This window comes from Columba livia, chromosome 4, assembly GCF_036013475.1.
Source record: "Columba livia isolate bColLiv1 breed racing homer chromosome 4, bColLiv1.pat.W.v2, whole genome shotgun sequence".
Classification (NCBI taxonomy): domain Eukaryota; kingdom Metazoa; phylum Chordata; class Aves; order Columbiformes; family Columbidae; genus Columba; species Columba livia.
In genome coordinates this window covers 29,707,169-29,731,144 of record NC_088605.1, presented here as the reverse complement: position 1 = coordinate 29,731,144, position 23,976 = coordinate 29,707,169, and the positions used below count along the sequence as shown (strand labels likewise).

General features: G+C 40.6%; 1 protein-coding gene across 15 annotated transcripts in view; it reads right to left on the bottom strand.

Annotated features, from left to right (window-relative positions):
- CRACD (capping protein inhibiting regulator of actin dynamics) overlaps positions 1–23,976 on the bottom strand; it is a 130,096-nt gene that overhangs the window by 29,999 nt on the left and 76,121 nt on the right. For 10 of the 15 annotated variants that reach the window (XM_065060953.1, XM_021285914.2, XM_021285917.2 and 7 more), the window contains one exon: positions 11,551–11,719. The exons of 3 other annotated variants lie outside the window; for them this stretch is intronic. Coding sequence is in view for 4 of the 12 variants with exons in the window: in XM_021285914.2 (XP_021141589.2) it covers positions 11,551–11,719 (169 nt within the window). In the remaining 8 variants the exon portion in view is untranslated. Of the gene's footprint in view, positions 1–1,239; positions 1,479–11,550; positions 11,720–13,872; positions 13,892–23,976 lie in introns of those variants that run through there. 2 more of the 15 variants (XM_065060954.1, XM_065060958.1) reach the window with 2 other exon arrangements.

Here is a 23,976-nt window from a genome sequence, read left to right as displayed (position 1 = left end):
ACTTCCAGAAACCTGACTGGATTAAATGAATTATGGATGTGCTATACCAAAATACAAAGCACTTTTAGCAAACCCTTAAAGATGTTCTCTCTGAAGATGCGTTGCAACCCAATCATGATGTTCCAGTTTCAGTTCCAATACACAAATATTCAGAATGAATTTTCTTATTTGTGAAGCAAAGTTAAATTCCATTCATTCTCAGAGTTTTCTTTGCCACACCTGTCTCCCTTTTCAGATTCCTGAAGACAGGTCTGAATACTTGGTTTCTCAGCAAAACTAAGACCATACTTTTCACCTTCTTTTATTAGGATGAAATTTTTAAGAACTACTACATTTTTGAGGATGTATGAGGGATTCTTTGATATAGATGGGCTTTGACACAACAGGAGTGCACCAGGATACGTCTTTATCTTGAGGGTACACCAAGAACATAAAAGTACAGCAGAGCCTACCATCCCACAGGATTTTTTACAAATAATTAATCCAGTAGTGGCAAACAGGTGGGAAATAATGCAAGGCATGGTGTACAAGGATCACACCATCTCTTCACCATGGACAAGATGTGGACTCCTAGCCCAGGTTTAACTGTATTTAGCTATAAAAAGCATTGCCTCAAATACATCTCATCCCTAACTAGCCTTCTTCTGCACAAAATAAGTACATGTCTCAGACTCTTTAGCTCAGTACTGATTATTCCTCTGGAAAGGAAGAATCCCCCAAACAACAGGTAAAACAAATAACATAGATATTGTGTCATAGATCTAATGTATCTATGTATGAATTTGGCTTCCAAAAATCTCTGTGCAGTAAGCCCTCTTTCTATTACTCACCCTTGCTGAGGTGTCTGTGTGTACTAAGAAAGTAGGAAATGTGAAACAAATCCCTCACAGCAGAGTGGAACCACCCTGAACCTACAAGAAAAGTCCTGCTCATTCCCATGAAGATCAGCAAACTGAGAGAGATTTCTCTTTGGATCCCCATCATCCATTGCTATGCATTGTACCTTTTTTAGGATTAGCTACTCCAAGTCCAGATTGTGTGAGGTATCACCCTTTCTCCCTTTATCCTCCTTCCTACATGTTCCCATCACCTTTTTGTGCCTGTTTAGTGTTCATAGTTTACCTGAGAGAACTCAGAGAGCTGTTCTGGCTGAATAACTAATGAAAAAATAAATAAATATATATATACACATATATGAAAAACCAAAACCAACACAAACAAAAAACCCACACAACTTACTGGTTTGGCTGAGCAAAACAGTGGCACAAGCTCCCATGCTGGCTGCATGTCCAGAGGGCTGCTGGAAAGAGTCAGACATCTGCAGTCTGGACTTCAATCAACTCATTCTGCTGTGGGACTGCACCCTGAAGTGCATCAGAATATGTGCAGGGGTAATACTGCACAGAACACGAGTCCAGGTTTACCTTGATAATGGTGGCTATTATGGTTTAGACCCCATTTTCATCCAGAGCTATTTCTCCTCTCAAAGACAAAGGTGCAGTCTTTAAAAAGGGGATATTTTGCCAGCAGGGACCACTGAGGTCTCAGCTCTTGCATAATCCCATATGGGTGCATTACTGCAGTACAGAAAGCTTGCACCACCAATTGCCTCTTCAATGTGTCATAAATGTTCCGCCCACTCCGATATTAAAGAGTTAGAAATAGAAACTGGAAAATAAAGGGAAAGAATGAGTTGTTCTGTTCTTTCATGTTTGTAGAGACTGACTCCAAAAAAACCCAGTCTCATGACTTTTACTCTTTTAGAGTTCCATTAGAAAACAACTCTGTAATCATTAGAAATCAGAGCCAACTTTTTAACATAAAGCCACTTTTATGACTAAAAAATTCAAAAAGCATGTAAAGCAAGAACAAATTTGCTTTAGCCAGGTATTGACCCTCAGTATAACTGCTTCAAAGATATCTGAGAGTCACCTTCCAGAATAGTGCCCCAGGGAAATGACAAGTGCGATGATAGGCTGCCTTTACAAAACGTTTTGTTTTAAAAAAGAAATCCAATTCTAACTCTTTGCATATCCCATGAAAGTCCCCAGGGCAGCTAGAGAAGAAAAACATAAATTGCATTTTCTAGTCATTCCAGAGATGCATTAATATTGTAATAGAGGAAAATGGATTGTAATTTTGAGCTGTATTTTTTGTGTCCTCTCTTTCATCTGTCATGCTGGACTGTGAGTTTTAGTCATGCCTAGATTGGGAATGTTGTGCATACTGCAACATAACTCTGAGTTACAACAGCGCTTAGACAGCACGTTGCTTCATTGCATTAACAAACTCATAAACATGGTCCTTACAAGCTGAGGCAAAAGTGACATTTTTTTTCAGCAGGGTAGTTGGAGGATTCTTTTCCATAAAGTAAATTTAGGGATAATTTCTGTGCTCAATCTAAAGATATAACTGTATTGCCTTCAGGAACTGCAGAACCCCAGAAGCACTAACTCTGGGAAAACTGCACAGTCCCATTGTTATGACCCACCCACTGATGCCAATGACCCATTTTGCAGCCTCTGTGTTAGCAAGTCTGCTCATTTCAAAAAACATTATTCAACATTGTCTTATACAAAGCTCCAGTTTGATGCCATTGGGAGATCTGCAACCTATGAACTTACAGTTAATTAATACATTTTTTTAAAGTAGGGATCTAGCCTAGTCTTGAGTAGTTGATGCGTCTTCAATGCATGTTAATAATCTAACCAAAATCATGATTGTTGAGGGCTTAGAAATTCATCATGGGAGGTGTTGGGCTCCTGAGTGCACTAAGCCTTAATGTCCTTGATTAGCCTCACCTGGGACATCCACCAACCCACACGGGTCCCATAGCTCTATTTAAGGTCACAGTTGAGGCTTTGGTTCCTATCTGAGCTGTGCTGGAGTAGTGCAGTTCTTCAGCTCTGGCACAACTGTGACTGGCCACGAAGTCCTTTGATCCAGACCTCAATTTGCAGATGATTTCCTGGCTTGCCCTTGGCCCTGCCTTCTCAAATGTGAACCTGCACAGTGATCAATGGATCTGACCCTGACCTACAGACTGACTTTCTGGCTCAGCTTCAGACCTGTCTTATCATCCAGATATGGCCTTATCTGTACTCTTGCTTGGACCTGGCCACTATCCCAGGATCTGTCCTACCTGCCTTGCTTAGATACTGTGGGACTGGTCTCCCTACCCTGCTGTGGGATCCCCCTTGCTGCCTCACCCACCTTCCCCAAGGGAGCAGCCCTGCCCTTGCTGCTTTGTGGCAAGAAGGTAATGGGATGGGACTAGCTAGTTACTGACACATGAATTTTATGAAATTATTCTTCAAATCCTCCAACCTCATAATGTCTCAGTATGCAGAGCAAAGAAAGGTATCACTCTGTTTTCAGGAATTCTGCAAGTGAATTGCTGAGATGGCTTGAGGACTGTGGACAAGTTGCCAGTTGTTACAGAAATTTGCAGACTTCTGGAAGGAGCAGGGCTCTAACTGGTCCAACTTTCACACACGACCTGGCAATCCACTGTGTGTGACACCGTTCTATCAAACAGCAGCATATGTTTATGCAAAATCTGCTCTAAAATATGGCAAAAATGTAGAGAAAAGGAAATGAAAAGTCTAAGTTAGCCTTTGCAGGAGTAAGTGCTATATAGTGATTGCACTTAGCTCATAAGGAAGGAGAAGAAGAGGAAATAAGACAGCATGTTATAATACAGGAGAAAACTCTGGTCCAGGAGCCCAGCCCTAGACCTCACCAGCTGCAGAAAAAGCAGTTGCCATGCAGAATCTGCAAGGAAATAAAGTATATGATGGTAGAAGGGGGAATGCAATGACAACATCTGAAAGGAGGACAAATGGACAGCAGGGCAGCCTAACCTATCAGGGAGATTAAAGCAAGACAGTGCTTGTGATGGAAAAAGTGAAGACCAGAGTTTTAAAAAAATAGTTTGGGGGTTATTAAGGTGAAAATGAAACTAGCCATGATCAGACTTGAAGATGAAAGACAGGAGAAAAGAAGGTGGAGTGGGACCAGGTATAAAATGTTGATGGCTGTTGTAGAAAGAAAGCCTACTGAAGAGTTCTCAGGATCATATACAAACTACAGCGTACATGAGGCATCTTTGCACTCAAGTACCAGCTGAAAAAAAAATAAATGGCAAGTTTATGGCATTTGGTGCTAATTTCTAGTAAATGATAAAATGGCAAGAAGTGATGAAAAGTCCTAGCTCACATACCTGAGAACAAGAAGGCAAGAGCTGAGTTGTCAAAAAATGATAAGATTAAAAAAAGACTGAGCACAACGTTAGTCTTACATCCTATCAAGAGACCTGGCACTGTTTCAGGAAGGCTTTCCCCACCCCTCCATCCTGACCACATGCCACTCAGTACATGTCACAAATAACCACTTTCACGGTGGTTGTCGCTACTATTCCTGAGCTGCTCAGCTGCAATATGAATTACAGAAAAGGTGAAACAACCTTTTACCAACACCTATAAAAGGATCCATGCAAATGAAGAACAGCAAAGCTGCTCTTTGTCACAACTTTTTCTGTCCTGAAACACCCCTTCATTCCTGCAATACACCCCCGTAACCCAGAAATAAGAAATTTGTTCAACATGGATCCATGTCAGCTGACACAGGTGAGGAAAATACCAGCACACTTTGTTTCTAAAAGCTTTACAACAATGTCCACATATTGCTTTGCTCTGCTTGGGCTTACCGAAATTAGAGTTCCAGTAAGACAAAGGTTCCAGGAGAACATGGACACCAAGCACCACTGCACCAAGGCACTCCCCTTGGAGTCAGGAAGGCACTAAAAGTGATGCAGTTACAAAGGAAATGAGGAGACTGACAAAAGCCAAATAAAGAAATCAGGCTGATAAGAAAAAAAAAAAATGCCCAATGTATGAAGATTGGATGTGACAGAGGGAGGATATCTTGTAGTAGTGGCTAAAATTGTCCAAGAAGGAGTCAGGACATTCCCCTGGACCCAAAACACAAAAACCCATGACTCTCTATGTCTGGTTGTTCCTTCAATTAACAGAGATTTATTAATGTACAGGTATACTACCAGCTAATAAACAAACATATCAAATAAAGTTCTCTTATTCTTCCTATTTTAACAAAGCAGACTCTTGCAAGTTATCATTTTTAGGTTGTTGGGTTTCCCTCCTCCCCACTCTCAAATTTAGAAACTGAACAGCTGAACTGGTGGTGAATCATTTTCATGAGCTGAGATCTAATAGTCACGCAGAAAAAACAGTACACAGACATCAGAAGCTTATAGAAGCATATATTCTAGGCTTAAGAGTTTGAGTTAGAGGTAAAAACAAGGCTTCACTTAATGAAGATTTGAAAATATCATGAGCTGCTTTGGGAAATTTTGGGGAAGATTGTATGTCAAAAACTACCTTGATGTGTCTGCTTTGTAAAAGTCCATCTAAATAAGATGCTGAAAACAGACTGTACCTTGGGATCAAACCTTTAGTGAAATCTCTGAGGTGGCCTGGAGCAAGAATGTGGATCTTCGTGTCCTGCTGCTGACTGTCCTCTGCACCAAATTGGATGTTTACAGGTAGTACAGGAATGCTAGGAAAAGACAGACATAACATCTCTCCTACTTTTTTCACTATCCCTCACCAAAATAACATGGGAGACACCCTTCACGTGAAGTGTTTGCCCACTGAGGTGAATCTGAGCTGCAAAGCAAAGATGCCATCAGAGCAGGGGCCGACATTGGTCAAGAGGCAACATGAAGTCCAGAAAGAAAGAGACAGAGCAGTTTCTCCTGATTGCTCCTTTTTTTTTTTTCCTTACTTAATCTATCTCCATATATTCTTTCAAGGTACATGTCAGGTAATTACCTGAGCCATAATAAAAGAGTCACTTGAGAGATGAGGAAAATATAATTATATTCATTTTTCAGACCAGTCTCTATGACGACGAAAGTGAATTCCATTGATCAGCAGTTAGTAACCAAGGCCACATTTGACGCAGATGAGTTGTTCTCATTCACATGAAATGCAAAATGAAAATTAAATATTCAGAAACTAAAATGGAGATACAAGAGATGAGTAATAGTGAACAAACTGTATCACCTCCTAGACCTGACTTATATAATATGTTGCTATTGGAGGAGTGGAAGACCACAAATACCTGCAGAAATTCCCAAGCTGAGCACGCTGTTTAGGAAAGTCAGATGAATAATTTTGTTTTCTGAGGTAAATTCTCAGCTGGGAGCTATCACAGAAAGAGTGGCTGAGCACTGAACAAGCCTTTCCTATCTCTAACTTCTATGAAAACGAACACATGAATATGGGTTCCAATCTGCATCCTCCAGAAGAACCTGGGTTTTATTTGGCATACAAATTCTCTCAAAGCTGTGATGTTCCTGCTGTTTGTATATGCACAAACATAATATAAACTGCTTTCACAGTAACAAAGTTCACACAGGCTAAAAACAGATGTGATATTGAAAGTACACCTAGTGTTGCTTTTTGTTTTCTTCTTTTCCTCCCCTTTTTTTTGTGTAAAGATGAAAGTTAAAAGGGGACTGAAATACTGTGGCTTTCTTGCCATTATTTATTGCCATCATTCCCTCCTTGCTTACAGAGGACCAACTCTTTGCTTAGTCCTCCTTCTGTCAGTAAAGAATTCATGAAATTATCCTTTTATTATCCCTTATCATTTGCGTCCCTCTGCAACTCATAGTTTCCTTCCACTTTCTGGAGGCTTCTTACTCAAATTTCAACCCATTAAAAAGATCGTTATTTAGCTATGTTGATAGCTGTACTGCCTATCTTTTCTCTGACTGAAAATTTGTTCTTGTGCCCTTTGTGCCCATTGAGGCACAGAATTCAAAATCAATGTAAAATTTAAACCTAAATTTAAACTTTTCAGGTCAAATATCTCTTAGATAATCAATAACACCTGTCTGGAATTTTTTGCCAATACCACTACTCAACTGACTGATGAACACCTGATCACATCATTTTCCCTCTAAAAATATTTTGAGGAAATATCTACCAGAAGTGTGCTGTACAGGCACCCCATCCCATAGCAGCCCCATCCGTGCATCACTGACATTCCTTCCATCACTGCCCTTGGCATCTCTCTTGAGAAGCCAAATTTGCACTATAAAAGCTGATGGCTGGTATGAAACCAGTTTCCTTTCCACCTTGAGACTGTCTGTGGCATTTGTACTCAGGTGTAAACCACCCAGTCTCTGATAAAACTTACCTTTAGCAAATTATTACATGAAGATCTCTTAAGAGGACAATGAATTGCTTTTATTTTTTTACTCTTGTCAGTCCTTCTTCTGCTCTTTTCAAATGGGAAGATTCACTCTTGGCATTGGCAGGTGGACTGCCTGGAGAAATTCAGGAGACTTTAGTTCTTGCCAAGAGTGTGCTGCTCACACAACTTGCAGCTCCATGCAGATATGTGACCTGACCTGTGCTGCATCCTTGGCACCGTGTCCCGGTTTGCCACTACGGGGCCTTTCCCCTGGGAACTTCCCATCAAAAACAATAAAACTCCTGACGCAGCTTGGGAACAGACCGTGCTCCTTGCCCCAGCTTTGGTCCATAAACAGTTTATTGCTTGTTTTGCTTATCTATGCAGCCTTGTGATGAGAACTGTGCAAAATACTCGCCTTAAATCCATGCAAAGCCTGTCTTTGAGTGTAGACACTGGGTGAATATTACAAGTAGTACTGAATTATTTTCCTTCAGCTCTGCATAAGTCCAGTTTGCATTTCTAGAATTGAAGTTTCCTGGCAAGGTGCCAGGACAATTCTCAAGAAAATATAATTTTGAAGTTCTGCTGATAAAATTGTCAGAAACCAAACTTTATATTTGCAAGGAATGCTTTTGGCTTCTACAATCATTGTAGTAGAGATCAGTGCAATTATACAACCTCTCTGAATTATCTGATCGCCTACAACAAGGACACAGCTCAAATAGCAAATAGCAACTTTCCTTACCAAAATGGGACATTTTCACAGAACTAATACATTTGGAGAAGTCACACTGCTTACGCATGTGGTCCCCACAAGCAGAAAAGAATCTGAATTCGTTAGCTGAGTAGTAACCGCTGTAAAATTTAACACAGCTCTATTAAGTAAAGAGCTGGGTGATTTGCAGTCCAGTCCCAATAGCAATTCATGCTGACAAAGGTTCAGCAAATACTGGGCAAAGTTGTTTAAGAGACAGAAAATGTCTCATGTTTTCTTCTTCATCAGCAGTTTTCCTTAGCATATATACAGCACTAAGATCTTTAGGTGATTTCTTCCTAATGAGGATGATTTCATGAGGGTGACCTGAGAACAGTTTTAAAGGGATTATGCAGAGTTTGAGGAGGTTTTACAAATAAAAGGGTCCCATTTCATGGACAGGCACATTCAAGAGACTGAAGTTTGCTGAGAGACTTTTCCCTGGAAGAAGATAAATAATGTCACGTTTGAGTCTTAATGACCTGACAGGTCTACTCCCATATCCTTTGAAATACTGCATTTGGCCCAAGTAAAGGCACTCCACTGTACCCTCTATAAGAAGAATGTAATTCCCTGCTGCCTCTGTACATCAACCCAGAATGACCAACTTTTTGTATGGCTCCTCACAGACATCCTTTCAGGTACCTCCTCACAATGCTTGCTTAGCGTCAGCTGTGACAAATAAGACAAACATAAATGTTATAAAGTGCCAAACTGTAGCCTCAAAACGGAAATTTCTGGAGACTTTATTGAAAGTCCACAGATGCAATTTAACTTGTCTTGTGATAAGTATTTCTATCTCCCAGCTCATACAGAACATTAGTGAATACAGTTTTAGCTTTGTAAACTCAAGAAGGGCAATCTAAAAGCGAGAAGAAGAATTCCAGTCTTTCACAAAGCAGGGCAAGACAAATTGCAGCAGCAAATCTCCCATCTGGGAACTGCAAAACAACGTGGATGAATAAACAGGTTGAAGTGTGCATACATCAGGACACCAAGCATGTCATTTGCATCTGATGAGTCCAGGAAGTAGCTGTAGGAAAGGACGGACAGGCAGATCTCCCAGGCTGCTTCCAACTCAGCTAGTCAATCTACACCATATGCAGATTACCTAAATTGCTCCTGGCAGCACTTCTGCATCACCTGGTCGGTGCAGTCTCCATTAGAGATTCAAGCATTAGCTCTGAGCAGGCTGTAAGCCAATACACGACACAGTGAAATACTAGCTAAGGTCTTGGACACAATACAGATATCTTATTTAGCCTATACTCATTTATTTTCTTGTCTCTAACTTCCTGAAGCATCCTTCACTCTTAATATATTTTCAAAATAGTGTCTCCCTCCCCAAAACAAAACGTCCACATGAAACATGTGCGGATAACAAATTAATGTACTTTACAAGTTGACGAGGATATATAGCCCTATTAAGGGAACAGGAGCATCCCTTAACTTTCATTACAAAATTGGAACTATTATTAAGCTTTTGTGTGTATACTGTCGTTGTACATTCCTAAAGAGTTTGAAGGAGGTGGTTTTGTAAAACTATTTGAGATTTTGGTTATATAAATATACTACTAGTTATTTACATTTGTTCTGGTCGATTTGTATATAAATACTAAAAGGTATGGTACTGTACTTACTGTTAGACAACTTGTAAACAACCACATATATTCTTTTACTTAGCTTATCTCTGCATTCAATTAAAAAACATTTGAAATTATACTAAAGGCAAAAAATATAGTGGATGGAAGCAACACTGCTGAAAATAGAAAAAGGTGGCAAATCTAAGCTCCCTGAAGCAATCTGTTGCACCACACTGAACATCTATGCTTGCTGTAAGATGAGTAACATGGCAAACGTTACCTGCAAACTGAAAATTATTATAAAATCCCATCCACATTTGCACCATGAAGCCTGACAGGAAAAACAGAGTTTTGACTGAGTATTTCTAGCAGTGTAAAACAGAAGCACCTCTCACGGATCACATGTACAGAAAGAAATGTTCCGCTTGTGATGAGTTGTGGGACCCTTCACATTTGCTAATCCCATGTGACTTAAATTGTGCAGTCTAGTTTATTACACCAGAGACTTACGTTTAATGCCTTTATTAATTAGAAAAATTAATACGTTTATAAACGCAAGCATCTAACAGTCTCACGAGGGTCTGCCACAGCTTCACCATTAAGGAATGGGACAAGCTCCCTTATCACTGTTTCTGGGCACATTGCTCCATTTTCAGTTACTCTGAATGGGAAATCTCTGACAGCAAGATGATACCCTTTGGTTTGGTCTTGCTTGCTAATGCACTCTTGAGAAATAAAGGTTCTGCAACTTCCTCAGTCCCTCAGTGTCATGCACACAGACAACACAACAGCAGCCAGTCATGTCCCCATCTACAGCGTGGCTATGCTCAGTCACGATTTTCTGAAAAGCTGGGACAGGCAAAAGGAGTGCACAATATTGTGTTGCAGAAACCAAAGGAGGAGCATAGAACTTAGAGAACTGTACAGAATAGAACAAAAAATCCAGAAGCTTAGGAAAAAAAAAAAATAAAAAAAAAATCACATTTTCACAGCTATGATTGTGCACCATTGAAAATACTCTGCAAAGTAATGTTTCTGACACACATTTCTTTCTTGAGCAGAGAATTTTGTATGGCTTTTTGATCCCCTCAGGTTTTTCATTACTTTCACACTCCCCAGTGCAAACAGTTCAATTTTTTTTTTTTTTTTTTAAATAAAGAAGCAGGTTTTGACCAGGAGGCAACTAACCACTCTGAGACTTTCAGTTATAAAGTGAAATAAGTATTACTGTCCCAATTAGTTTGTGCATCAGGTCTTAGTTTTTTGTTGTTGTTGGGGTGATTTTTTTGTTTTGTTTTAGTTCACTGTGGTTTGTTTGTTTTGTTTTGTTTCATTTTTTTCTGTTCTTAGTTAGAGATTGTTTCTTTCTCCCATTATTTCTGCAGCAAATTCTCACATTCCCCTCCTGTCCTCTCTTGTCACTGGTGTACAATCCGATTTCCAGGTGCCTCTCACCCCCCTCTTCCTTCTTCTATTCTACCTACAGGTCAGATCAGAATAAAAGCAGCCTGTTTATTGACCCCAAGTACAATGCAAAACTGTACAGGATAGACTGAAATAGGATGTGTCTGTCCTGACCCAGAGACACCATCTTGTAGGGAAAACTATGCAATGAAGTATCAGTAGCAGCCAGTTCAAGTTTCCCTTTCCCTGGTTTTAAAAATACAAATGCCATTAATACCTCTGCTCAGGTGTTCACCACGGAGTTCTTTTAAATCACAGAGCTGGATTCAAATTCATTTCTGCTTCACTCTGGGATTTCTTTATTGCAGACTAGCACATGTACCCAATAAGTAATGTGTGCAAGAAGCGAGGTCTTGGGGTTTACAGCACTGGGTGTCACGTTCAGAGGAGGGACACAATGCATACAAAGCAGCATGCAACTTCCTACCACTCAGCAGAGGGAATTTAAATTTAATTCCAATAAAAAAAAGGAGAACAAGCCTTGCCTTTGCGGGGGCTGGCAGCAGACCGATGTACACTTACCTCAGACCACCATTGGGCTCCTCATCGGAGGAGAAGGTGCCGTTGCAGACGTTGCCAAAGGAGTGGCTGGGCTTGAGTTTGCCTTCCTCGCACTCTGACGCGGGCTCTCGTTTCTTCCTTTTGCCAAACAGCTTCTTGAAAGGCTGGAACTTGCCTGCTTTTTTCTTGTCTGCGGGTTACAAGACAGAGAGGCGCGGGGCTGAGGGACGCAGAGGCTCGGCAGGGCTGGTGAGCAGGCACCGCCACAGCAGGTTCAAAGGAAGAATGAGGTCAAAGAGCAAATCACCAGCCCGAAGCAACCCGAAGGTGCTTGCAATGGAAATGAAGGGCTGCAACTCGCTGTTGACGCATCATATTGACACAGCAAACATAAGAGCATTAAAACATCTGCTCTTGGGTCTAAGGATCTACTTGGAGGTGTCAGTGCAGCTGAACATTTGGACAAAGAGAAGGGATAATTTTGTAGAGCCAGAATTTATTCATTATTTAAGGCTCATTCTTAGGCTTTACACCACACTTTTGTTTTGACCTTTTCACCAAAAGACAAGCACTGTTTTGGTCACCCCACTTTGGCAGGTGCTGGATCCTCTGCCTCAAATTAAAAGCATTTGAAAAATCATCTACTGTATTTTACTTATGTAGCCTTGTAACTAGACAAGTCCAATTTGCAAATGAACAAACAGAACAGGATGAAGCTCTGTTGGTTTGCTGGTGGGTTACCCCCAATAAAAATCTAGCTTTATATCAGCAAAGTTGATGTATTCTTCTGACTTTTTTTCCACAAGTAGCTGAGGACAGAATTTGACCAAGCATTTCTTCCTTGAGATGCTTAAATTTTAAAAGCTCCACCAAAAGAAGCACAGCAAAAAGACGAAACAGACATGAAGACAGGAACAAGAAATTTGAAAGTTAACCAGTAAAAATGTCAACTTTTTTTTTTTTTTTCCCCCCACCGAAGACTGAAGAAAACAAATGCAACTTTCTCCACATCTCGTAAAAAGAATCACCCAGAGTTTCTTGTTAACCATTGCTAATAAGAGGTTAATTTCTCTGGTTTGGGATGCACCAAAGAATTTCTAAAACATCATAACTGTCAAAGAGTTTAATTTCTTTTCTGCCTCTACTTAATTTTGCATTGAATCTACTTGAAACAAACTACTTAAAAATAAACCACAGCTTTTAACCTTCTATCATAATCCAGTTTGAGAACCATCATGTTGTACTGGTGCAAATATTTTCATAATCTATTCAAATTCCTTTATGTGCTTTTCTCCCAGGCTGTATGCAAACACACTGCCTCAGCAAGCTCTACTTCTCCTGAGAGCTGTTGCTCAGGAGAAAGCAGTGGTTTGGTTGCAAAGTACGTAGAAGGGCCCTATAGGAACATTTGACCAGGAAACATGAAAAATCTTCTGTAGTGTGATAGTACTTTTTAATATGGCACCAGGTTTTACACTCCACTCTGCCATACATGTGGATGGCAAAGCCTCATCTAGCCAACACCCCTTTATAGTTGCTGGAGGCATAACAACAGGGTAGTCAGAGAGAGAAAATGTTTCCAAGCACATTGCAATCTGGCTGCTTCCAGAGACAAGTGGTTTCCAAACCAGCATGGTGCCAGTGAGCTGGAGTTGAACCCAGGGGTGGGACCGAACTTACACAAAGACAATGAAAGCTACTCTTCATGCATCTGATTATATCTGTATCTGATGATGGATGAAGCAGGAAACCTAGACTAAAATTATAAAATCAAAGATGTAACAGATAGTAGTTCTGCGTTTCCTTTATAGATCCCTTGGAAGTTTACACAAGTTTAATTCTTCACATTGGACAGTCAAGATACGTGGTATTTGTGCAACTTCATTAAGGCAACAACGCATCCCAATAGCAGCATAAAGATAAAAAGCTGAATTATGAGCCTCAAATTCAGCCCCTGCATTAGAAATTTTCAATCTAGAATCCCTGACCCACAATGAACAGCTGAGGAAAACAACCACCATTGAAGCAACAGTTTTACCAGTGCAGAAGAAAAAGTGGGACAGAAATTTACTCTCTCTGTCCCTTAGCTCTATTTTCCATAACTGACCAACCCACAAATGTCTCCAGTCAGGCCAATTGCTTGCTGCTCAATTCTAACTTTAGATAAATATATTCTTATGCAAAACCCCTAACAGACAGGCAGGCAGGCAGGCAGTCATGCAGAGAAAGAGAGAAATTATTGCCCCAGGCTACAGCTGCCCCAACCCTTCATGCACTTCAGAAACTGCCTGCAAAAACTCATAAATCAAATGGTAGAGCATACAGGAGAGAAAGCATCAGTACCAGACACAAGGCTGGGTGAAAGTGATGTTCTTCCACAATTCCCACCTTGCCTGCTTCCTCAGCCTTCTTTGAAAGGGAAGGCTCTGCGATGCTATTTATTCTGGTTAATGTAATTTACTGAATAAATCAATTCAACTGCAGCATTTTTAAAAAAGGTTCTTACTGTGTCATTCATCCACACTACCCTTGTCTCCTCCTTTTTTGGAGGCCTTCAGATATAACTGTGAATTACCTCATCAGCACCAAATCTACTATACTGACTCACCGACTGTGAATCTAGGTATGAACAAGTAAGACAGGTCAACGCAGCTTTCACTTCATGGGTGAAATGGGTGGAAGCCAACATGGTTATCACCAGCCACGATCAGCTTTTCTCCATGTGATTTAACATGTCCCTGAGCTGTTTCCCACTCCATACCCCATCATCACAGTTGTCACAATACTAAGTGTGAATTCTTTAAATTAGGCATTGTGACTCATCACAAAACCAATGAACACCCTTCCCTGCACAGGATGCACACACCATTCCAGATCCTGCCAGCACAGAGATAAGGAGCAGCCAACCCTTCCAGGTTTCTAGGGAGGCAATGCCTGACCACGAGGGCAAAGTCTATTTATGTAAGTTTTTCACAAGATTTTATGGAGGAAGATGTGGGATAATATCACCTACAGGGTAAAATGCTTCCTATGACAGTAAAACAAGTACTAAAAGGAATCCAAACATTGGCATCACAACAGACGACATCCTGTACAAAAGCCTGTCAAGTCTCTAAAGCTACAGCTCAAGCATGACTCATACCTCCAGTCTACACTGCAGAATGAAAAAGATGGGATAGGAAAGGCTGAGGGCTGGGACACCAAGCGCTGTCAGCTTGAGTCAAGGGCAATTGCTGAGATAGCCAGGAAAGAAATCTGCTTACATGGGCCATTTGCTTCTCTCCTTAGTCAGTCAAATGGGAATCCTACAGATCCAGCCCCAGGAGAACATGGAAAATCAGTGATTAAACCTTTTTCCTGTCTGTTTTACAAGCCTCTCTTGTTCAAATCACTGTAAACAGTTAACAGTAAATCATTTTTGAATCACAGGAAAACATGAGGTGTGAAGGCGACAGATAAACAAGGTTGGCTATGCTAGCTAGAATAACACAGCACATATGGTAAACGCTCCCTTCTCAGCTAGTTCCAGAAGAGAGACAGAGCAGATTAGAATAATCTTTAACCTATCATATAATTTGTCAACTGCATAAAGATATGCAGTGCCGAACAAAGAGCCAGCTAAAGCAGACGGCATCAGCATCATGAAGGCAGCACATCATCCCTCCACTCCCAGTGACGGGAGGTAGACGGACAGCAGCAGCTACTCCTCTCACACTCTTTCACTCTAAGGCACACTCCAAGAAAGGTGAAGGCCAGTGCAATGGGCTTTACTGCTGGTAAATCAGGCACAGCCTTTGGACTCCAGCTGGCAAACCTTAGCAATGCACCAGCTAACAAATCCCCGTAAACCAGCTTGTAGTTAACTCAAAAGTCACCCAAATCCATTGGGACTCCTAGACTGTCATGCCTTTCAAAAACTGCACAGAGCCCTCAAGGCAAGCACAGGTCAAACAGAGATTTAAGTGCTGCTCTTACAGAGGGAATAGACTTAAATGATTTGAAAGAGAGCGAGCAGTGTATCCCAAACAACAGGCACATGGCAGGGGTGAGATTGCACCACTAGACGGGACAGATGTCAACACCATTGGAAACATCTGAAAACTAATTTTGAAGCAAAGCAAGCTTCACATGAGAAACAGAAAGTCTCACATAATCATAGAAGAGACACCTAATGATGTAACGAGGTGTTGGTTCCTTGCAGCTTTTCCTCCTTGCTGCAGTGCTGGGATGCACAGACAGTGGCATGAGTGAGAAAACCTGCAGGGAGAGACATCTCCGAGCAGAACTAACCAAGCAAAAGTAGAAAGAAAAAAAAAAAAAAAAAAGATAAAACCAGAATTATAGTGAATTTTAAAAGTTGAAGTTATTGATGGCAAGATTTTTCAAACCTCAGTTTTGCCATTGGATTTGCAGAGATTTCACAGACGTTTTTTCACTATGTGAAATGCAGCACCTGTCTGTAATACCTATCTGTAGTATGAGATATTGCACAGGAGCTATCTCCAAAACAGTATGTTCCTTGTCAGTGAATCTAATGGCTATAAAATATGGTGTACTAGTCTAGATTAATGAGGATATGAACTTTTAAACTGAATAGGAATTTCTATAAAGAATTTAGAGAATGGAAATCCACATGCAGGCAGCATTATGGAATGCATGGCAGGGAGAGGGCAGGTGGGTTACTGGGCTGTAGGCATAATACAGCCACTGAGGTGAAGAGAACAAAAAATACTGTTGAGATGGTAAGTTGACTGACATCTCTAATCACATCTCTACAGCAGAAAAAGAGGTTGTTATGATGTACACTGCCAGTATCAGTAATAATAATAAAAAATCCAAACCACCTTGAGTTTAAGCTAATGGCATGCTGATTCGTGCTCTTTTAAAAATAACTCTGAATAGTTATTCTGTGCTTCATGCTTATGCTACCATCAGCACGACCCTGTTGAGCCCTGGGCTGGCCATGCATCTGCACAGACTGCTTTGTGTTTCATATCCCCACTGAAAAAGCCACTCTGTCTCGCCTCGGCCCCTTCTGCTCTTGTAGGGCACAGAGCTTCCCCGTGCAAACTGGGGTTAGCACTTGCCTCCAGCTTTCCCACCCACTCTGTGCCTCAGTACATCCATTTCTGTGAGTCTTCAAAGCTGCTCGTTATTGCTGACACACATGGCTCAGAGCTGGGAGCAGCATTCCTCAGAGAGGGGTCTCCAGTCCTCCCAGAAAGAGAAACAAACTGTTTGGGAACAAGGAAGAGGAGGGCAGACTCTGCTTAAACACATTCCCGTGTTTTAAAATAGGTGTGAGCTCCTGTACTTATTGTGGTGTATCAGATTCTACAGGGAAAGTTGATTACTGCACATGCTGCCTCCATGACCTGCCCTCAGTCCACTGCCCTCTCTTCCACAGGTAGCTAAAAAAAGCCTGGGGCTGATAGATGGACACAGTCCAAATGCAAACACCAAAGAGCCTAGGGAAACATTGAAGATAAGACAAAAGGAATAAAGATCAACATAAAAAGAAACTGACGCTCAGAGTCAATAACATCACTTCCCAGCAATGAGTTCAATTGCATGAGGCATTTAGTGATAGTACATAACACTTGTAAGCCTGACAGCATGCAACAGTCCCATGCTCACAGAGATAAGATGAGATAATATAACCAGAGATTAAATCAATACCTGAGAAACATTAAATGAAAACAAGATTGAGAAGGGTCAAAGTCAACAAATTGGTACAGCCACAACAGTCTCATGAAACACCTAGGCAAAGTGAAGGAAAAACCACATGCCAGTGCTTGCCTGTTTTTCCAGGAGTATCAAGTGATCTTACAAGAGATACTATTTCTTGCAAACCTTGTCCCACAGAGAAGATGAGGTATTCTTGGATTACCTGATATAAACTGGTAATACTACCTAAAGTATCCATAACACAGCATGAACCAATATTGCTTTCCAGAAACATCTCTTTTCCCTTGTCACCTGGAGAAGCAAAAGCATTTTCGTAAACAACAGCCCATTTTGTGATTTTTCTTCCTCACAAACACTGTATCATCCAAAGAAACCATATGTAGTCGGGATAGTCAGCTGTTAGGAAATGCCCATGAATCAGCATAACAGCGTCTATTAATGTTCAGACACCCCATAATATACTTTATTATCTAGAGCAAGGAAAGAGCTATTTCAACACTTCTCTTGACACAAGAAGGAAGTAACAGGGAAAGTAAAACCTTATTTTACTCACTTCAAGGCAAAAGGACTTAGCCTCTGCTGCAGTGATCTTTAGCAGCAAGGAAGAGATATTATTTTAATGGAGGAGTAAAGAGCAGTTGCAAAGTGGTTAGATGACATTAAACAGAAGAACTAGAGCCAAGTAAATACTGTTCCTATCCACTTCACTCTCATTTACCCTGGCAAGAGTTTCAGTTCCCTTCCTTTTTAAGCTCCTGTTTTCTTCTTTTCCCTCCATCTGTAAACAAAAGGCTTCCCAGCCCGCTTTTGTACTTCTGTGCATGTTGTTTTTATTAAGAATCATGGTGAGCCATCCTAGAGGTCAAAAAGCCTCATGTTCCTCACTCAACCCTTTGTTTCCACGCAGACATCCCGCCCCAGTAATCCATGCTACTGGCAGCCTTGGACAGCACCTTTGGAATGGGGAAAACACTTCCCTCTGAAAAAACACAGCCAAACCTAGAGCAGGCAGGTCACTTTGGGAACACGTAGGCCAGGCAGGAGATGACAGAGACTCTCAGCAGGGATGACAGTGCAAGGACATCAGTACAACTTCAGCAGTAAACAGTACTGGGGTCAAGGAGTTTCCTCCTTTTCCAGTTGCCGGGGGTAAGCCCCAGGTACAGGTTACACAGTGAGTAGTCAGGGGGTTTAAAACAACTTGGGATATGCACCTTGAGCACACTGACAGCAGCTAGTGGAGTTCATATATATAAGAGCATTTGCAAAAGGGTTAAGTAGACTTGATAGATGTTCCTGAGGTACTGGGCTGCACTGCAGAACATATGGGATAAGATAAAACCTGCTTATAATAGCTCCAGGCTCAGTGATGCATGTGAGACTTTTAGAAAGGAAGAGACAGCAATAGCTTCTGATTCACCAACAAAACATTTGTCCGTTATGTAACAGAAGGGAGGAAGTTTTATTTTACTAGGGCAAGACTTATTAACTATGATTATTCATAGAAAACCCATTTGGTACGCTGGGTTTTATCTGAGGTTTCCAGATCTGCATTAAACACTTGCAGACAACACAGTAGAGAGATGTTGGCTCATTATTTTCTCTTCATATCCTGCTTCAAATATTTAAAAGCTAAACTACTGGTCAAGTTGCAGATGGAAGGAGAAGCCTCCCAAAGACAAAGTGACTGGCCTGAAGCTCTGCTGCAGAGCAGTCCGAAGTCCAAGGAACACAACCCTGATCAGCCAAACACATCCCTGCCACCCCTCCCCAGCCACTGCGGGTTATTTGTACCTCCTCAAGGCTGGCACAAACTGCCTGACAGACGAGGATCCTACACTCAAATCACTATTACTAAGATCATTATTGCAGAGAATTGTATTACTTGTGTTATTTGTCTTGGCTGGAGGACTGAGATAATAGAAATGAGATAAAATGTTGAAGTACTACATTACATACAAACTCATTCATTTAGGGCATATTGCTGAGATGTTCTTCTAATAGCTTGAACCTGATCAGCCAGAAACAGGCAAGAAGACAGACCTGGCCACAGCAGCTGATCACAGGATAATTATAAGCCAGCACTGTGGTGCAACTATAAAATAAAGTAAATACCATCCTATGGAAAGGGCTCCTGGAACTGACAGGGGTTATTACCTGAGCAAGGGGGCAGAGAGCAAACTGGCTAACAAATCATTAGGTGCTAATAAATCAAGGCTGAAAGCAAGCAGGCATATCCAATATATTTTGGATTGGGATTCGGAATTTTTTCCTTCTTTTATAAATGAAAGAACAAACCAATACATTGCTGAGGTGTTTTGACACAGAACAAATTCTTTCCTGAATGTCACAAAAGGGCAATCTTATTTGATAAAAATTTCTTGTCATGGTACAAAATAAGATACAGTATTTCTGCTTTTGGTGACTAACATGAACTGAAGTCAGAGAAGACGTACTGTGACATATAGCAGCTGCAAGCACTAAAACTAGCAATTTATGGAACACCTTCAAAGCAGTGTCATTATGCAGAACAATAATAACTAAGTAAAGAAGAACAACAGCAGATAATTTTATTTTGATTCATTGTGACTGGCAAGTGTAAAAGAAAGGCTTTGAGTGATTATTTTTCTTTTTTGCACAGTTTCAGTTTAATATACTTCTACAATGACAAACGTATATATGAGTTTTACCCTTGCAATTGAGATGAACTGACAAAAGATTTTAAGTAGGTCAGATGAAATTAAGAGAGTCACATTTTCATTTTATGAGTTTACTTAGTCCACAGTCAAAAGAAATATTTGATTATTGCTTTTTTGTTTGTTTGTTTCTTGTTTGGGTTTTGGTTTGATTTTGGAAACTACCAATATTCCTTTTGATTTGAAAAAACATTTTATAAGTTCAAGCATAGTTCTAGATGCAATTCTAGCCATGGGGAAATAAATAATAATAATTAAAAAAAGGTGATTATTTTATGCTTGTGTGTTGTGTTTCAAAGTTCTGAGAGTTATAACGCGATGCAGAAAAGCCAAGACTAAAAGAGATCTTATTCCAAGCAAATTACCAACCACTGCAGTGGAAACATTAATGTTTTCCTCATCATATTTTATAAAGGTAAAGCTGAACAGGAGGCAGTAAATCCATCTCCCCTCTCCACATTTAGGGAACTGGAATCTCAGAACCATCTCCAAACTTTGCAATGAGTCAAAAAAATCCACATATTTGTATGACCTAGAAGCCAAGCCAAATCTAAACTCAGGCTCAATGTATCTAAGAGAACTAAACTACTTGTGACATCTGTTTTGACAGAATTAAAATCATGCTGTTGTAGTTTATAGCTGGATAGTAAAGTAAGAAAAGAGCTGCATGGACAATGGCATTCAGAAATCCTCCAGCCAATTTTGGCAAAAAAGCAAAGACCGAAGTGAATTCCTGCATGTTGAATACCACAGTGAAGAGAAGTAGGGAGCTGGAAAGGGTTTGTTTTTTTTTTTTGTTTAAGGTTTTTTTCCTGAAGAAAGCCAAATCTCAGCTACCTCATTCTGTTGGGAAAGGTGGTCAGAAGGAATCATGGTGCTCATTCCTCAGAGTGCCGTATCACCAAAACATCACAGGAAATAACATCAGTCAGCAGCACAGGGGTGAAGAACCTGCTCTGTGCTCCCCTCCAAAGCCTGGAGATACCGCACTCCTGGAAAGAGCCACCTCTTCTGCCAAAGCTCCGCAGAGCCAGAGAAGGAGGACACCTTCTCCTCCGCCTTTCTGCTGCATGCTTGCCGTTCCCAGCCATTCCTCCAGGCTCACTTACTCCTTTCAATAAAAAAATCCTCTTTGCACAAATTGACATTAATTGTGGCCCAGTAAGACTCGGGACAGGAGGCCTGAGTCTGTGAGTTTGCCTGTTTATCTACCATCTGTTTTTTCCACTGTGTGAGCAGCTTTCACTACATACATTGAACACTGTTGCTATCTATGAATAAAGAAAGAAAAGGTCAGAACACACACCAAAACCAATATCTGATTCATATATTTTCAGTGGAGCTCTTGCTATTTGGAAGTAACTAAAGAATTGATCATGGTTTGCCTTTGTTTCCCATTATTAAAACAGAGAAACAGGATGTAACCTGAAATGATTATTGACTGGTAACCTCAGAGAAATCTTTACACCTTAGACTTCCCTATAAATATCTAAGAAAAAAATCCCCTGAATATTTTTCTCTTATCTTTGAAAAAGTAACAATATTGACTTCATAAAACACTGAAATAGATGTACTTTGTCATCAAATTTATTTGGCTCACACTGAGTATATTTATTAACACAAAACACTAATAAGTAGAAGCACTGTTATTTTAAATGTCAGCCAAGTAAGATATCTGTATGAACACTACAAAGAGAAATGTCAAGAAAAGGTTCTTTATAAGATCTGTACCATCAAAATGGGAAAAATCAAGCTACTACAGTGATGTTAAGTGAAATTTCCCCCTCTTATTTTTTAATCATAGAAGAAAAATAATTATTCATGAAGAGGCAAATTTAAAGAGAAGAGAAGCAGCCATAAAGAGATGACACTCAAGCATTCATAAGCCTAAACATTTCGAAAATATCTAAAATAATTCAAATATAAAAGGCCTTTGCACAAATGAACAACTGTTTTCATTCCTGAACTAGGACAACCAGACATTTCTTTTTAAAATGTCTTCTTTCCTTTAGGCACTGGGAACAAAGGGAAGAAAAACTATTTTCTATTTTCATGCTGTTTCAGTTCCAGACAAGTATTTGCTAGGCTGGGATGTGACTGATCACGTTAATCGCACATCATCTCACTGTATTGGCATTACAAAGCATTATTGCCACTAAACTTATGAAATAGATATCAAATTTAGCCACACAAGTTGGACACGATTAAACTTCACTGAGAACAGAGATGATGTTTTCTCTCCAACATCACCTGCCCACACTGAAATTCATTTACCATTTACCATGTCCCAGAATGAAACAGAATGGAGGGGACTCAGATGGTCAGGCAAAGCACGAGGTTTCCTGTGCTGGTGAGGATGGTTAAATGTAACTACCACCAAGGGAAATTAAGACATTGTAGATGCTAGGATATGACATCAAGACGGAGCCTAGATTGAAGAATATTCAAGTATGCAGTTTTATAAGGCTTGGAAGGACACTGGGAGTTCAAGTTGTGTCTGTTGTACTCTGAGGGGTCACAGTAGCCATAAAAGCTCAGGGGACCAGCCAAGCACAATGCAGCATCATTCCAGAAAATGTCACTTGTACAGGCTGCCTCCTGGCAGATCAGGTACCCTCCAGCTGTTCCAGTATAGCGACAAGAGCAAGAAACTGAAATTCTGCTCCTGGTACTGACTAATGCCAGGGTCTGACAGTCAAGCATGGATGGATGAAGGAGTCCATTTCAGTAGCTCTCCACACTTGTTTCCCAGGTCCTGAAGCACATTTTGCATCCCCGCAGGCAGCTGGGTACAGGAATGGTACCCTGCCTGTTCGATTGCAGAAAGTTCAAAATGAGATTCAGGGCAAGCCCATGCCGAATAAACTGTATTTCTCTCTCTTCCCTAACTATTTCTCTGACACCGTAGGCTGCCTGCTGCCCTGCCTTAAACACTCCTTCACCTTGTACCTCTACTCCACTTGTAAAACTCAAGGCTCAGGAGCAATCACTGTAAAAGTATTTGCAGAGAGCAAATGTGGGAAAGGGGTGGAGGCAGAAGAGACAGATGATTACTCATCAAGTGTTAACCTTTTTCGCTTGCCTTGTACCTATTCTTTATCTAGACTAAAAGCGTTCAGCAGCTGAAACAGTATTTTTCCATCTCTGTAAAGCGCCGCCCAGGGTTACAGCAGAACATGCTAGTTCAAAATAATTGTTAACAGTATAAAAATAAAAAACAAGCCCAAAAAAAGCATCATAAAAATAATTAGTTTCCATTAGGTGACCAACTAAGCTCCAGAGATAGACACATCTCTCTCCTTAACACATTTTGAAGCCGAGGTACTGCAAAGCATCTCAAAGCAAATCCAGGCTTCACTTCTTGAAGTCTTTCTTACATTATCATTTCTGAAAGATTTGTCAAATGTGAGTATGGAAACAACAGCAGTTGTTGCTTTGCATTGTGAGCAGTCTTTTAATCACAGCATACAGAAAGGGAAAATTAACATTTCACCCCTCAAAGTCTTGGATGAAGATAATAGTCATTCCAGTGCTTTGTATTGGTCCTCTGTCAGATCCCCATACCAGATTTTCTATTGCATTTTTCGAAAAATCCTGATACTCTAAATGAGTGTGCTAAACTTGATATTTCTTTAGACTGCAGCACTAAAGCCCAAAAGCCATATGTGCAGTAACACCCACCCAGGACAGTTGGAGGAAACAACCATTTAATTTAGGTGGATGAAATGGCACCACTGTCAGTTATATCAAGGTAACCTTGCAAAATGTACAAGTTAAGCTCAGGCTTCTCCCACTCCTTCATCTCCTCTTCTTCACTATTTAAGACTAAACCTCGCATATTATATGCATGAAAGAAAACTGCACATTGCAAGACAGGAACACATTGCAATGCGAATGCAAAGCAACATCTTCTCCAGGACTTTTCCACCAGAGGGTATGTCCCAGTTGCAAGAGAAACATCATTGATGTAGATAATTTGGAACCAAACTGTAAAATGCACAACTGCACTGCATCAGAACAAAATAGGCGGCTCTCAAAATCTTCTCGTTTTCAGTCTGGCTCT